Genomic DNA, 18,024 nt, shown 5'->3' on the forward strand with positions numbered 1-18,024 from the left:
TTACCTACCATCACATGTGGTACTAACAATGAAGTACAGAGGAGGTGGTGTTATTTTATGAAGCTGTGTCATTTCCCCACAGGCATTCAGACACCTCATGGAAAATCAAGCCATCATAAAGTTCGAAGGTGGACATACCTTATATTAATGTCCATTAATAAGTGTTAGGATACTGTTGATCAGATAGTGTGCAAAAATATTTTTATTAAGGTGCTATTGAAACAGAAAACAATGAATACTTTAAAATAATACAATTAAAATATAATTTTTACAATTTTCTCACTAGTATTTTCAAAAAATTTAAACATCAGCTGAAGGTATTAGACAATCATCTTCATCTAGTAATCATGATAAGACAGAATTTAAATTATACGAATTACTATTCTCACACTCTCTTCATTGAAATGGGCTGTAAGAAATGGTTGGATAGTTCAGTTGGTAGGAGCTCTGTCCAAAAAGGCAAGGCTCTGGGTTCAAATTCCCTTCTGGGACTAATATTTATTCTGTTGGGAAGTTTCGATACAAGGTACACTTTGTTGCAGGAACTTATTAGCATACTTATTCCATCAAAACTGAGCACCACTCATCTTCCCATTGTAGAATGTGTGTTGGGTACAGCTTGATTCCTCCACATTCTGTACTCCACTTTTTTTCCAAATCAATAAAACTTGACAAATGGTAGCTTAGCATCCAAACACTGTTGGTTATAAAGAAAGGAGAAATTGTCACTTAGATATGGTAGGGAACCGTATGCATGGCTGCAGTTGTAATTTTGAGCTGTTCATAGAATGATATAACGCTTTGTCTAACATTTCAACTTCTAAATTGAATGAGGTAAGACTAACCAGAGATTTAAATATAAAATTTCTGAAATGGCCTTATTTTAACATAATACTATACTAGTTCTGAAATGGAAATTGGAAAAATACACTCTATAGTAGTGGTATAAATTTTAAATTTGATATATTCTGTGATGTAATCATAGGCTACTTCAAAAACTGTAGTTATAAAACATTAATCTGCGGCTCCTGCACCCCAGGTTACAAATTGTAACAGATCACTGTGTGGAAATAAGACCAAGGAATACTTTTGTTTGCTACTGATGATCACAGGCTTAAGTCAAGTTATGAACTGGTTCAGAAAATTCAAACAAAAGTCTTTAGATTATAAAAACATACTGTATATTACAAATGATCTCCTCTAGTGGCGAGGTAACAAGATGATAACTATCTGGAACATAGTATGGAATGAACAAGGGATACAAGTGTTTTCTTTTTTAGAGCATAATGTCATGACCAAAGCTAGAACCCAAATTATAAGCATATTCTAAAGTTTCTGAGCAAAATGTTCCAAACTAAGGCAGAATTTTTCAGTCTTATGAAAATCTCTAAAAAGTAAATATTTTTGTGCTTGTGAAGAAACCTGTAGCAAAATAATTCAATGTTTTTCAGATGAGCTATGTAGTAAACTAAGTTAAACATGTAATGAATATTTTCACTGTGGTATTTTCCTAGGCAGAATTCAATATTTTGTCTGCAAGCCATTTAATCTTCAGGCAGGCGCACCTATTTATAAACTGTGTCAGTCGCAAATAACATTGTGTTGCACCATTCCATTATTATTTTATAATTACAAGCCTGTACTTAATCCTTCATTACAGCTTCAGCTAACACAATAGTAAGTTGTATTATCATATGTCCAAGTGAGAAGCAGTAATATAAAATAAACAGCAAGCTAGCTGGAAAAAAATTTATGATCTGTGCAAGAAAATGATCCAGATTCTGAGCTAGCCGCACAATTCCACAATGAGGCAGTTATCTACAACATAATTAGTAATCAAACAAATGGTTTCCAGGGATCTGGTACAACTGCACTGTTTAATGCTTTGATTGGGTCTTTACTGTGGGGCAGGACTTGTATGGAGCAACAGAGTAATAGAGCCAAAGCTTGTTTTATTATTGTTTAATTAAACAGTGATTTAAATCGTATAAGTTTATTTTATCATTGTTTACTTAAACTAAGACTAACTCTGGTTTTGCTCTTACATGCTTACCTTGGTAACATAAATACAGCTATTCTTACATGTGTACGAAGTGTGCAATGCACGAACTCATGTTATGAAAAATGGCATACTTATCCAAGGGTTAACAAAAATAGAGTAAAATCCACATCTGTTTACTGCAAAATTTTCATAAATTTGCAAGTAGAACAACAATAGAATTCACAAACATTCAGTACGGCAAGAAGTGTTCAGTAGCAAATATTTTTTATTTTGGGGAGCATTGGGTAAAGAACATGCTAAGTTTACCTTCATGTACTAATATGAAGAAATCTGAAATTATAATCATTATGCCTTGTATGCATCACAGTATTATGTAAAAGTGAAATTTAAGTGGGACAGGCAACACAGTAGCACATTCTCTGGAAGCCACCATATGGTGTGTGGTAGAGAGTACATTGTTCCACTGATAGTCATTTTCTTTCATGTTTCACTTGAAAATACAGCAAGGGAAAAATGGCTGTCTATATGCCTTTGTACAAGTCCTAATTCCTCTCAATTTCTCTTCATGGACCTTACGTGAAATGCATATTGATGGTAGTAGAATCATTCTGCAGTCAGCTTCAAATGCCAGTTCTCAAAATTTTTACAAAAGTGTTCCTCAAAAGTAACATCATCTTCCCTCCAGGGATTCCCATCTTCATAATACTTGCATGTTGTTTGAATCTACTGGTAACAAGTCTAGTAGCCTGCCTCTGAATTGCTTCAATGTCTTCCTTTAATCTGACTTGATGGGGTTGCTAAACACTGGAGCAGTACCCACGAACGGGTTGCACTTGAGTCCTACATGTGGTCTCCATTACAGATGAACTGCATTTTTCTAAAATTCTCCCAATAAACAGAAGTCAACTGTTTGCATTCCCTACTACAATCATTACATGCTCATTCCATTTCATATCACTTTGCAACATAATGCCTAGATGTTTAATCAATGTGACTGAATCAAGCAGCACACTACTAATACTTTATCTGAAAATTATGGATTTGTTTTTGCTACTCATCTGCAGTAATTTACATTTTTTCTTCAATTACAACAAGCTGTCATTCATCACACCAACTAGTAGTTATGTCTACATCATCTTGTATCCTCCAACAGTCACTTAATGATGATGCCTCCCTGTACACCACATCATCATCAACAAACAGCCACTGCCCACCCTGTCCACCTGATTATTTATGTATATAGAGAATAATAGCAGTCCTATCACACTTTGTTGGTTCTCTCCTGATGATAGCCTTGTCTCTTATGAACACTCACCATCAAGGGAAAAATACTGGGTTCTGTTACTTAAGAAATCTTCAAGCCACTCACATACCTGAAAACCTATTCTGCTTCCTCATACCTTCATTAACACTCTACAATCAGACAGTGTGTCAAGTGCTTTCCAGGAATCTAGGAATATGGAATCTGCCCATTGCCCTTCATTCGTAGTTCACAGGACGCCATGTGAGAAAAGGGCAAGCTAAGTTTCTAAAACCATGCTGATTTATGGACAGAAGCTCTTCCATCTCAAAGAAATTTGTCATATTCAGTCTGAGAATATGTTCAAGAATTCTGCAGCAAACTAATATTAAGGATGTTGGTTTGCAATTTTGTGGGTCTGTTTTTTACCCTTCTTACATACAGGACTCACCTACATCTACATCTACATTTATACTCTGCACGCCACCCAACGGTGTGTGGCAGAGGGCACTTTACATGCCACTGTCTATACCTCCCTTTCCTGTTCCACTCGCATATGGTTTGCGGGAAGAACGACTGCCGGAAAGCCTCTGTGCGCGCTCGAATCTCTCTAATTTTACATTTGTGATCTCCTTGGGAGGTATAAGTAGTCACTTGAGACTTTGCACTGGGGGAGAGATTCAAGATAAATACAAGATAAAGTAAGGAGCCAATGTCATATAGTAAATCTGAATTGGGATTCCATCTGGACCTTATGACTTATTTGTTTTCAACTCTTTCAGTTGTTTCACTATACCAGGGGTGCTTATTACTATGTTCTACATAAAAGACTATGTGCGATGGTTAAATGATGGTATGTCTGTATGATTCTCCTGTGTAAACAATTCCCTAAACATGAAATTTGAAACTTCAGCTTTGCATTTGCTGTCTTCCATTGTTACACCAGGCTGGGCAATGAATGACAGGATAAAAGCCTTTGAGCTGTGCAGCAATTTTACATAGGACCAGTATTTTCTTGGGTTCTCAGCAAGATCCTTTGCTACGGGATGGCAATGGTAGTTGTAAGCTTCATGCACAATCTTTTTTATTGAATTGTGAATCTCTACTAACTTTTTTCCTGTCATTCTCTTTTAAACTAAGGGTGCAACAACCTTTGCTTTTTCAGCATTTTCTGAGTTTTGTTGTTAAACCATGGTGCATCTTTTCCATCCTTAATCCATTTACTCGGTACATACTACTTCTCCAGAGCATAATATACCGGGTGATCAAAAAGTCAGTATAAATTTGAAAACTGAATAAATCACAGAATAATGTAGATAGAGAGGTACAAATTGACACACATGCTTGGAATGACATGGGGTTTTATTACAACCAAAAAAATACAAAAGTTCAAAAAATGTCGGACAGATGGCGATTCATCTGATCAGAATAGCAATAATTAGCATAACAAAGTAAGACAAAGCAAAGATGATGTTCTTTACAGGAAATGCTCAATATGTCCACCATCATTCCTCAACAATAGCTGTAGTTAAGGAATAATGTTGTGAACAGCACTGTAAAGCATGTTCAGAGTTATGGTGAGGCATTGGCGTCAGATGTTGTCTTTCAGCGTCCCTAGAGGTGTCGCTCAATCACAATACGCATGCGACTTAGGTAACCCCAAAGCCAATAATCCCACGGACTGAGGTCTGGGGACCTGGGAGGCCAAGCATGACGAAAGTGGCGGCTGAGCACACAATCATCACCAAACGACGCGCACAAGAGATCTTTCACACATCTATCAATATGGGGTGGAGTGCCATCCTGCATAAACATCGTACGTTCCAGCAGGTGTTTATCAGCCAGGCTGGGGATGATGCGATTCTGTAACTTATCGGCGTACCTCTCACCCATCACAGTAGCAGTTACAAAACCAGAATCACGCATTTCCGCGAAGAAAAAAGGCCCAATAACGGTAGATGTGGTCAATCCAACCCATACTGTGACTTTCTTGTCGTGTAATGGAGTTTCCACGACAGTTCTAGGATTTTCGGTAGCCCAAATTCTGCAGTTGTGGGCATTGACAGACCCTCGGAGTGTGAAATGAGCTTCGTCGGTCCACAACACATTACTCAACCAATTGTCATCTTCCGCCATCTTTTGAAACGCCCACACCACAAATGCCCTCCACTTCACTAAATCGCCAGGTAACAGTTCATGATGCCGATGGATTTTGTACGGATAGCATCAGAGGGTACGCCTAAGTGCCAACCAAACAGTAGTGTATGGAATGACATTGCAACATGCAACTGCACGAGTGCTGACTTCCCCGTGCATAAATGAACCCGCTACAGTCTCCATTTCTTCCTGAACAGCAGCAAGCAGCATTGTGCCTTTTGCTCGAGCAGCCATTATGGGGTCTATCATCTAAACAACCCGTGGCTTCGAACTTCGAAATCATTCTCGCTACAGCTGCATTTGTCAACGGACCTTTACTCATTCGAATCCCCTTCCTATGGCAATAGGATCATAATGCTGAACTAGCACATTCCCCATTCTGATAATACAGCTTCACTAAAAGTGCCTTTTCAGGGAATGTCAACATGCTGTGACTGCTGGCGCATCTGATTCTCTCTCTCATTACAGCTCCTTTTATACACGATTGTCATGCGCAGACACTGACGTTTTGCTGTCCAGCGCCATCTGTCAGACATTTTGTGAACTTTTTTTGTTGGTTCTAATAAAACCCCATGTTATTCCAAACATGTGTGTCTATTTTTATCTCTCTATCTACATTATTCCATGGTTTATTAAGTTTTCAGATTTATACTGACTTTTTGATCACCCGGTACAATCAGCTTTAACTTTGCCTATAATGCCGCTATGTCCATCATACTGGAACTGAATTATGTGAATTCATTGTTTAAGTGGGATGCTAACAACTGATTATCTGCTCTATCAAGCAAACACACTCTTCTAGCCTTCTTGACTGATTTACTAACTTCAGTAACCATAGTCACTATGAGGACATCATGATCACAAATCCCTGTCTCTGTACTGCTACCATCAATAAGGTCAGGCCTGTTTGTAGCTATAAGGTGTAAAATATTTACATTGTGTGTGGGCTGTTGAACTAGCTGCTCAAGACAATTTTTTGAAAACTTGTTCAAAAGTACTCTGCAAGACTTTCTCTCTGAACTCCCTGCAATGAATCCATAGACATCCCAGTGTATGCTCAAAGAGAAAGACAGAAACAATGTGAACATGTCTGTGGATGACATTTTTATTGTAATTTATTATTATTTTTATTTATTTTTTCACTTGAGTCTGTGTAAAGATATGACTGATCACATTTATTAATTTCTAGGGAAGACTGGAACAAATATCTTACAGAAAGCTACAGTACCAATTCTCAGTGATGAAGAATGTTTAAAGTGGCATGAACATAAGAATATAAATTTGGAACTGTACTCTGAAATGTTTTGTGCTGGTCACAGTGATGGACACATGGATGCTTGTTTGGTAAGCTATATGTACTGTGTTCCTATTCCTTCTGTCATTGAAAATGTGAAGCTGAAGGGATGCTTTCACAACTAACAAGTGCATCTGTAACATGTAACTCTAATGCTGCCATAAACTATATTATTAAAAAAAAAAAAAAGACATAGCTTAAACATTACCAATAGTTTTTTTTATGATTTTTGAAAACTATTAGCATGCATTATGGCATTGCTTATTGTGCTAAATAAAATGTAAAAAATTAACAGTTATGTTTTGGGTCAATATATTTATTCTGCAATGGATACATAATACACTTTGAATTTTCTAAACCACTTCAATTGATGAAAATGTGAAACTTCAACCAAATGTAACACATTTACCTTATAAGACATAATTTTAAGTTTAAGCAGTAGAGATAACCTAATGAAAGAAGAAAATCCACGAGTATTATGTAGTAAAGTAAATTTTTGTGGATTAAATGTGTGCCGAGGATTTTGTGTTGTTTAAGAAGCTTAAAGGGTACTGATTATGAATTAACATTACTGCATAAAACAGATAACTCAACAATAGGTTGTGAACAGAAAATATTTTATTTGGTTTAACAAAAGCATTTGATATGTGTGGACTATGCAATACTTTCGCATGAGCTGGAACATTATGGATTCAGGGGTAAGCTCAACAGTACCTGCAAAGGAGGAAGCAGAAGGTTGTCCTCCAGTGTCGACAAATGGAGAAGAGGTTTGAATCTAAATCATGTCATGTAAATTGAGGAGTGCCACAGGGATCTGTTATGGGCCCATTGCTTTTCTTGGTATATATCAATGGTCTACCACTAAACATGACAAATGACACAAAAATGGTTCCCTTTGCAGATGAGACAATTGTTACTGTGAAAGGCATGGAACCTAATGTAAATGATGTAGATAATAATGTCGTCAATAACATCAGCATGTACTCAAAAACTAATATTAGTCTTGTACTACCTTACACATTTTGGCCTTACAACATTCTCAAAGACTCAAAATGCCTATAACATGTTATTAAGTAAAACAATACTAAATTTGTCAAACATGGATACAAAGTATCTGGTCAACAATATTTGATGACACCTGAGTGCAAAATTGACCAAAAAAGTTCATAAGACATTTATGCATTTTGCTGCTGGTACCAACATGTGGCTTACAGAGAACAGGTTAACCGTTAACCTTAACAAAACAAAATGCATGCATTTTATGACATGAAACTCTTGTAAAAGTGGAAATTTATTGTTCAAAGGTGGTCAAAGAGGCAGTGAAGTAAAACATTTTAAATTTGTAAGGTCGGGGGTAGACAGAGGGCTTTCTTGGAAGTATCACTTCCAAGGTCTTGTGCAGAAACTGAATTGCTACTATCTTCACAACAGGAATGATTTCCACTGTCTCTTGATACAGAAAGGTGAAAGCATGTCTACTTTGCTTACTTTCACTCTATTAATTTGTATAGTACTACATTTTGGAACAAATTTATGCATTCATCAACAATATTCTTCGACCAGAAATTGGTGGTCAGCCCGATCTGCAGTGTCAATTTGCAAACTTCACGTAGTCAATTGTTCACATGTCTCAGGATTCTAACTCTGACATCCTTGTATATATATTTCATCATGAGTTATGTTGTTGACTATAGTGACTTTTTCAGAAGCATCTACAATATTCATTCAGGGAGCATGGTGAATGGAAAACACATTATATTGTCGTATAACAATTCCTTAAACATTGTACAGAAAAGTGTGCACTATTTAGCTAGTTTCATTTTCAATAGACACCCAACAGAACTGAAAAAATTGAGTGATAAACCCCATGTATTCAGATTCAAGTTGAAAGGTTTGTTTGTGGCACACCCTTTCTATTGTGTATAGGAGTTCCTCACAGTAGTTAAGGACTTTTCTCCATAATATGCTGCTTATTCTTACATTGTCTTTTTTGTGCTTAGTTAGTTATTGAATTCTTTGTTTATAAATTTTCTAAACAGCATTCTGTAAACTATGTACTGACTTGTTCCATGACAAAGACATGGCTCGGATGGTCCAACAGAACTTGACAAATAAATTATGAAATAAAATAAATACATAACTGAGGATGGCAACAGGAACATTCTGGGAATATTAATCACACTAACTATTGGTCCATAAATTTCCAAAATAATATTACATTTCCTAGAGAAAATATACTTTTGAATGCTTAATAAATAAATAAATAAAAATTGAAAAAAAAAAGACATACAAATCTTCTGCCAAAGGTGGAATGAGTATCTGATCCTGTACTGCCAATCTTATGTGTCATATAGACAGTAAAACTTTCCAGACTCAGTACATACATAGAAAGACATAACAATTAAGAATTCCAGATGGTAGTCATAGTGATGAATATGGATCACATACTGGGCTAGCTGGGTGAAACAAGCCAATTGGAGAAATATGCAGCAGACTTACTGATACACTGAATTTAATGTCAACACATTCTGTAGTATCAGTGTTTGGGAGACAATGGCTAAAAGCACATACCAACTAAGAGAAATCAGATATAGTTTGCAAATAAAAATGGAAAAGGGCACGAAAGGTTGAAAATGTACTGAGGGATGCTGCACTGATAATAAAATTTTTGAGTAAATATTACTTTTAAGCCAGGAGTAGGTTTTAGCTGATCAACTTGTAATTTGGTAATGATTACTTATGCATTTATTCATGATGCATAGTTTGTATTCTGATAACTATTATCTAACTGTGAGTATCAGAAACAGTACTTCAAATGTTCTTCATACTAATATGGATATTTTACCACAATGATGTACAGAAATCTTTGATGAACTACTCTGCTTGATACGTAAATAGAAAATCTGGAGAGCAAGTTTCTACAGTGGAAAATTGACATGAGATTATCAAAGATGTGTCATCCATGTCTCAGTAGCATTATCTCTATCATGGTTTGCACCTTCATTCATTAGGTGAGGTGATGTTGGGCAGGTGGTTACAGAAAGTATCCAATGTATATGGATATATACCCCTCTTCCCTCCCCTCTCCTTCCCTGATGTCACAGTGATTTGCATTGCTTACATTAGTCATTTCTTAAACTAAATATTTTCTGAAGTCATAACTCCAGAATATACAGAAATACAGTTGAACAAACTGTAAAATTATTTGCTAATATGATGCATAACCATAGTTAGAAATGAACAAGTTGCTGCAGAGTCTAAAATCTTTTGATGGTAGTCATGACCATATAGAAATAGTCTTAAGTGTGAGGAAGTGAGTGTGTAGGAACCTAGTAGTTCTGGTATAGGTAGGAGATCCTCACAGATGAAACAAGGTTAGGATAGACAGAAATTGGATCCACAACAATGATCCAGAGTATGAGGTACAGGTAATGCAATCTCCAGTCATAGAATTTCGAAGGATAGATAATGCTCACACTAGTTTGGGACTAAAGACTGCATGAGTTAGAATCTTATTTGGCAAAGTTTATGGTATAATTGTAAGTAGATCACAGTTTCACAAGAAAGATAATGCTCACATTAGTTAGAGACTAACATTTGCATGTGTCAGAACCTTATTTGGTTAAATATATAACTTTAAAAAGAGCACATGATAGCAAAATGCTATCTACTGAGTCCATCCTGCCAAGAATACAATAGAACAAATTTATTTGATTTTACACATTTATGTATGTACAAGGGACACAGTTAAAAGCTTATATGAAACTAGCTACGATATTACATGATACATGATTTCTTATCTAACTGTGTGTGTGTGGGGGGGGGGGGGGGGGGGGGTGAGGGGCAGGGGAAGTGTTATATTGTAGCACACATTTGGATGAACATATTACATTATCTTATTGTGCAATACAGTAATTCCGTAATTAGTTTAATCTTCTCTTTGCAGTTCCTGTGGGAGAAGTACATAGGGGGCAGTGGTAAAGACCTTCATTCTTCACTTAATACTGGTTCTTGAAACTTCATAATTAGTCTTTTGGAGAATAGTTGATGTCAATCTTCAAGAGCCTGCTTGTTCAGGTTTTTCAGGATCTCTGTAATACTTCTGACACTGCTGCTCCATATGTCCAATTAAAAGTCCTTGTTACATAGTTTGATAACAATGAATTGCATTTAGTTATGTAAATGCAGTGTTAAAAACAGTTCTAAAACGGTTGTTGCACTGAGAAAAACATTTTAATACTCATATTTTTTGGGGATGCATTTGTGGCTCCAGAGTTTGTCTTCTCAAGGGATGAAGTAAAGATCCATATTTGTTGAACATTACTCATGTTTTTGTCACATTTTGATTTATTTCCCATCCAGATATGGCAAGCAATGAAATTTATGCATCAGCTTTCTGCACCTCACTAACAAGAGTCTTGTTGCAAGCATACACAGAGTTCATACTAATCTGTGTTTTCAGCTCACAAGTTCATAAACCATTTCAAATGCATTTTCAACACAAATCAAAGCATTCAGCATAAAAGATGTACATGGTGCATTTTCTGTCCACAGGAGAAAGACTAACTTACAGCTCTGCATCTAGACAAATACTGGTCCATATAAGCTCAAAACAAAGACTATCTAACTTTTGGTGCATATGACCAACAGTATATTTCAGCATGAAGTTCTATATTGTTCCAGAGATAGTAACTGGTCAAATTAACTATCATACATAGTTTTCTGCATACCTGAGTGAACAGTTACAAAGAAAACACATCCTTTGAGTTCATCTAAATTTATAAAGGTAAAAATAATTAAATGAGAGGGTATGTCAAAAATTATCTGCAATGTAGGTGTTCCTTTTACGCACTACAAAGAGCACACATATGGTAACATCATTTTTCAATGTAGTCCCCTTGCTTTTCAATGCACTTGGTCCATTGTTGCACAGGCTTGCCTCAGAAAAGAAAGTTTTCACTGACCATCAAGCCATGCGTACACCATGTCCTTCACTTCTTGGTCTGAGGTGAATTGACTACACCTTCATGTCTCCTTCAGTGGACCAAATAAATGATAGTTGGAAGGTGCAAGGTCAGAAGTATACAGATAATGAACCATTAGTTGAAACTTGAGTTTCTGGAGCATTGAAACAGTGTGGGAAGGGGTATGTTGATGGGCAATGCCATGCAACAACACAAAACCTTTCGACAATAGTCCTAAGCATTTGCTTGAAATTGCAGGCTTTAACCTATCAGTAAACATCTCACTGTAATGTGCTCTGTTTGTTGTTTGTTCCACACTCCTGATAATGTTCCAGTACTGGGCTTTGTGCATCCCAAAAAAAAATCTATCGATTTTCCTGTAGATGGTTGGGTTTTGAACTTCTGCCTACTGGAGAATTTTGGGTGTTTCCATTTCATACTCTGCCATTTACTCTCTGGCTCATAATGGTGGATTCATGTTTTGTCATCAGTGATGACTTTGTCCAAGAAGCTATCACATTCATTACCATAGTGATCCAAATGGTTTTGGCAGATGTCCAAAAACGAGTGTTTATGCAACACTGTGATTTGTTTTGGGATCCATCTTGCTCAGATTTTATGAAACCCAAGGCTGTTGTGGAAGATTTAATTGGCAAAACCATGACTAACTTGCAGATGATGTGCCACATCATCAGTAGTTATTCTTCTGTCCACCAGAGCCATGTCATGTGTAAGCTCATCATTTGTGGCTGTGGATGGTCATCCGACTTCTTCCACATGCGTAACACTTGTGCGACTATTTTTAACTCTGCAGTCTATTCATAGATGCTCTGTTGCAGCAAGGCAATGTTCCTGTATTTTGCCAAAAGTCTTTGATGGGTTGTGGTCCCCAATACAAATTCCAACCACTAAAACCAGGTCACCGCTTGTTGTTCCCTTTGTTGCAAACTTCTAGTGGAGTGGCCATGGTCTATCTCCAACAAAAGGAAGACAAATGGAGAAATTAGGATCAAACTTTCATAGCAGGACAATAATGGGATAACAATAAAAGAAATGAGGTCAGTGTGAACAATGTAAGAACAGTTGTGTCAACCTCGTGGATAATCTTTGACTTACTGAATACGCCACATCCTCAAAATAATAAACAGTTTATGTTTTTTGCATATGACTGTTTTCTATGAAAAACTGAGTCTGCTTTAAGAAAATTATAACAGTTCTTGATTTAATGGCTAATAAAGTGTTATAATAAATTTTGTAACCAAATTATTGTAAAATGTGAAATATGTCATTTCTAGTCAAATTGAACAAATTTAATTTATAGAATAATTACTTTCTCTTAACATAAAAAAGTAAAAATAGTATCCCAATGTAGCTATTACATGAAAACTTGGAAAGGTGAGAAATTTAAATGAATATTTCCATACAGTACACTGGTGCCACAGGCTCCCGTTTCATACTTCAGTAATGTGATTACACGTAAAACATAGCAGAAGGACATTTTATATTCTACTGTCTATACTTTTACAAATAAATTCATAAAACTTTGTCAGCATGACCAGGAAGGATTCAGGATTCACACTCTTAGCAGTAGAAGTGCAAAAAACATAACAAAATAAATTTTTTTAGATATGAAATTTCATCATTTTTTCACTTACTGTTGGCTGCAATTGTTGCTATAGGTACATTTTTCTTCACAAGTAAGAGAGATTCTTTGATGACTTTTGCACAGCATACAAACCATACTTACAGGTGTCTGAAACTCTAGAATCTATTTAATTTATGAAAAATTTTATGTTTAGAAAAAAAATCAAATTTTGTAGTTAATTATCTCAATTTTTACCACAGTTTTTAATAGATTTGGAAAATTCTAGGGTTTCATACACCTGTAAGTATGGTTTATATGGTTTGCAAAATTCATCAAACAGTCTCACTTACTTATGAAGAAAAGAGTACCTATAGCAACAAATGCAGCCAATAGTAAGTGAAAAAATGATGAAATTTCACGTGTCAAAAATTTATTTTTTTATGTTTTTGAACTTCCACTGCTACAAGTGTGAATCCTGAATCCTTCCTGGTTATACTGACAAAGTTTTATGCATTTACTTGTAAAAGTATAGACAGTGGAAATTAAAATGTCCCGTGGTGCCTCTCCTGCTCCAAGTCAGCCCGTTTGAAGTCCTACCCCACTTAGCTTATATTATCTTTCCTCTTTACTTTCCTTTCTTAGGTTTTCTAAAGTTCCCATTTTGGGAAATTAACAATGAAGAAGGCTAAGTTGTGATATCCCTGTTTTGTTAATGAATGGAACTGGCTCCTAAATATTTATGATAGAGGATAACGTCTCTGTCGCACGAAAAAAGAATATGGAAATTCTATATCATCCCCCCTAACTGCCCTCCCCCCCTGTCCCCTCTTCTCCCTGTCTGTCTGTCTCTCACTCTCTTCTTTTTTAAGTACTCTTTGCCAGCCGGAGTGGCCGAGCAGTTCTAGGTGCTTCAGTCTGGAACCGCGTGACTGCCACGGTCGCAAGTTTGAATATTGCCTCAGGCATGGGTGTGTGTGATGTCCTTATGTTAGTTACGTTTAAGTAGGTCTAAGTTCTAGGGAACTGATGACCTCAGATGTTAAGTCCCATAGTGCTCAGAACCATTTGAAGCAAGTACTCTTTTCTGAATCCTAACTATGTGATGTTGAAAAAATGTACAGAAATTTAGTGGAGGTTTAAAGAGTTTGATTTAGTACAAGTTATTACTCTGCACAAAGTGCTATTAATAAAAGAGTTAGAATTGGATATAGGAGGCCATTATTATGTGGTGATTATTATGTGGTGATTGCTTTAAAAATGGTTAAAAGATGATAATATAATTTAATATCTGGAAATTATGATATACAAAATATACTAGCCTATAGCTTCCAATTTTGAATGCTACAGTCTAAATATATCTGCATCTATTGCTGTAAATTATAAAAATTTTACTGGTTTGTGCACAGGGTGATTCAGGGGGCCCACTGATAGTGAAGGTCAATGGACGCTGGACTCTTGCTGGAATCACAAGTGCTGGGTTTGGATGTGCTGTCGATCACCAACCTGGTATATACCACAAAGTGGCTGACACTGCTCACTGGATTGTTGCTCATGTTGAGGGTAAAAAGTGAATGTGTCAGTTTCTGTTACCATATTGATGGGTCCATGCACTAAAGACATATGTTTCCAAAGAGGAGGTAGTCTTAAATTGACAGTGAGATAGACATTGTTGAAAGTCATGTTTGGTTTTTTGATTTGCAATGTATATTCTTTTCACAAAGATAAAGAATAACAATGAACATGGGTATGGCAGGCTAATTATGTAAGTGCAGTGTCAACTCAGGGCTAATTAGTGAGTAAGAGATAATTTATAATAATGTTATAACATTACTTGCTGATGTGCTGTACCTGGAAGAACTACTGAAATACTGGTAGTCTAATATTTCTCAAGGAAACAATGGGAAATTTACCTGGGAGAACCATAAGAGTAATAGTATTCTATAATTTCCAAATATTATCATGCCTCCCAAATAACATAAAAGATATATTCTAGAGATTTGATAAAATTTTCACTAATCACTAACTAGGCATTCCATGATACTCTCAGCAGTTGAAACTGCATTCACTGCATCACCTACAGAAGTAAGGAAGCTAAAAATAGTGTATGTGTTGAGGAAAGATAGTTATACAGATTTACATTAATGTTTAATAAACAAATATGAAATAAATATATAATGAAGGGTTTTTGTGGATACAGATGGACTTGGTAAAGCAGTCTTTATGGTATATCACTTTTTTAGGACACTGAGTAGTGATTCATAATTTCCTGGTAAAGTTTATCAGTCTTTTTTTCCCCTCCTTTGGATACAAAGCCAAATGTTAATGTAGCTAATATTCTCAAGGAAACCAAAATTGCAAATTGATTACCACTATTTATTATATTGCTAACCAGTTTTCAATTTTTTTTCCAAGTGAATATTAATTGTGTTTTCATTTGGTGCCCTGGTCTGTTTGAACTATTTTTGAATGTAGATGATATGGGCAATGCCAAAGGAATCTCGAAATAACCTAAAACCAAGTTGTACTGTTGTCTGACATTTGTTCTTCAGGTAAATGAAGACTAAAATTTTCTGTAGTTCTTCCATAAAGGTACATATATTACAGCTGCTTCAAAAGTAGTACAAAACAAATGTTGTAGTTCATGTGGATTTAAAAATTCTGTCCTTCATGGAGAATATTTTTTATTTGTCATAATTTGTAATAGAAGTGGATTGAATACATCTGTACAACAAACAAAATTATATGAGTGACACTATGATTTATGTGACACATTTCTCAATCAGTGTACTGTAGATTAGTGTTGCAGGCAAACTATGCTTGAAGGTGGAATGATCTCCTGTTTAATACTCTGTTATGTAAGGCTGGTTCTTATGTAACACAGAAATAACTATTTTTCTTTGTAGGCAAACCTATCTGTGGTTATGACACACTGTCTTTCTTCTTTAGAAAGATAATCCTATCTATGAAAGGATTTTAGTTTTATTGTCCTCAGTGTTAGAAGTGTGCACAAATTCTGATCTCACTCAGAGTCATTAGTGACAATTACATATTGTATTTCAAGTTGTATTATATATATAATTTGTTTTTGTGATTTATAAATACAGTAGCTAATAAAAGTGATCTCTTACTGTTATTTCAGATATAGTGAAAAAACATTAAAAATATTGGTGCAATTTATTCAAGCCATTTCACTTACATTGAAACACATGCATTGAAGGCATATGTCTTATTCACTGAAAACTTGAGCTTTACATACTTGTGAAACACTATTGATGCTACAATTATTAGGTAATAGACTATTTATCTTCCAAATTTTTTCGTACATTATCAATGAATACTATCTATGGCTGTATGTAGGGGATGATTACCTGTTCTTACAATCAAAATACATTTCATGGGGTTCCCACAGCTGAGAAAACAATATAGTAAATTAAAAAAGAAAATATTTTGGAACACAGTTTAGTTTCTCAAAATCACATAACTGAATATATGTTTTGGAAGCCTATAGCATATCATCAGATGTGTCTCTTTGGCATGTTTCAGAATCACTCAGATATCTGAAGAGGAAGGTAACAAAGTCTTAGTTCACATGATTTCTCACACATACATAGACATTTTATTTCACACATCTCAGAACAAATGAATACTTTCATAAAACGTGTAACATACCTTACAATACATTGACAGTTTGAAGCAACTATGAAAAATGCTTTCTGTACAGTAAACAGTAATATTGTTGGCACTCTCATTAGTGTGATATACACCTGGGATACTTCATGATTTCTATTTACAATTACAAACCTACAGGTAGCAGGATCTTATTTTTTACACTAAAATTTACTTTTTTCTAAAATATCTTTCCAAGCTGAATTATTCAGCTGCATACTTTCATATTTACATTCAGGAATATGTTTCTTTTCTAGTATTATTACTCATGTGCGGTTAGAATCCAGACTTTCACATTTATGTACTTGGGGAAGAAATACAGTTGTTTTAAAAAATTTGAAGACTTGTATCACTAGGAACAGATCTATCAAGATTTCCTACTCAGATACCAGAAATGTGAATAATTGGCAGAAATTGTAAGTAAAGATAAATAGTTTTCCTATAGATTTATATACCTGGGACTTCCTTATTTCCACTGTCATTGTAAACATTTTAAAATCACTGTACCAGAATATGTAAGGGGCAGTCAAATGAAAATGAGACAGAAGGTAAAAAGTTAGTAAACAGTTTATTATTTCAAAAGCAATTGCCATAGCTGTTAATTAATTTATCCCAATTTGAGACAAGAATATCAATGCCTTCATCAAAAAATGTCTGCGGTTTCCTACAGAACCATGGCTGTACTCAGGCATGCACCTCTTTTGTCAAAGGCAAATTGATGGCCACAAATGTCTTTCTTCAGGTCTCCAAAAGTATGAAAATTGCATGGGGAGATATCAATACTGTATGGAGAATGTGTAAGGGCTTCCCAGTGAAAGTTCTGCAGCATAGTCGAAACAACCTTGGCAATGTGTGGGAGTGCCCACATGTTGTCAAGGTTGTTTCACCTATGCTCCAGAAGTTTTTCTGGTAAGACCATTGCACACCTGGGTATAATCATGATTTCATAGACAACTGCAAACATTTTTCCATGAATACATTCTAATAATGGGGTAAATATATTAACAGTTATGGCAATTACTTTTGAAATAATAAACTGTTTACTTACGTTTTTCCACCCATCTCGTTTTCATTTGAATGCATCTTATAGTTAAACAAGTTTTGTGTGATGAATTG

General features: G+C 35.5%; 1 protein-coding gene across 1 annotated transcript in view; it reads left to right on the forward strand.

The window, feature by feature from the left end:
• The window catches only part of LOC126184522 (serine proteinase stubble), a 229,022-nt gene extending 212,643 nt beyond the window's left edge, over window positions 1-16,379 (forward strand). The window contains exons 7-8 of the mRNA XM_049926922.1: window positions 6,589-6,743; window positions 14,649-16,379. Of these exons, the coding sequence (XP_049782879.1) occupies window positions 6,589-6,743; window positions 14,649-14,813 (320 nt within the window). The 3' untranslated portion in view covers window positions 14,814-16,379. The remainder of the gene's footprint in view (window positions 1-6,588; window positions 6,744-14,648) is intronic.
• The last annotated feature ends 1,645 nt before the right edge of the window (window positions 16,380-18,024 follow it).

The sequence above is a fragment of the Schistocerca cancellata genome, chromosome 4 (genome assembly GCF_023864275.1).
Source record: "Schistocerca cancellata isolate TAMUIC-IGC-003103 chromosome 4, iqSchCanc2.1, whole genome shotgun sequence".
In the NCBI taxonomy this organism is placed as follows: Eukaryota; Metazoa; Arthropoda; class Insecta; order Orthoptera; family Acrididae; genus Schistocerca; species Schistocerca cancellata.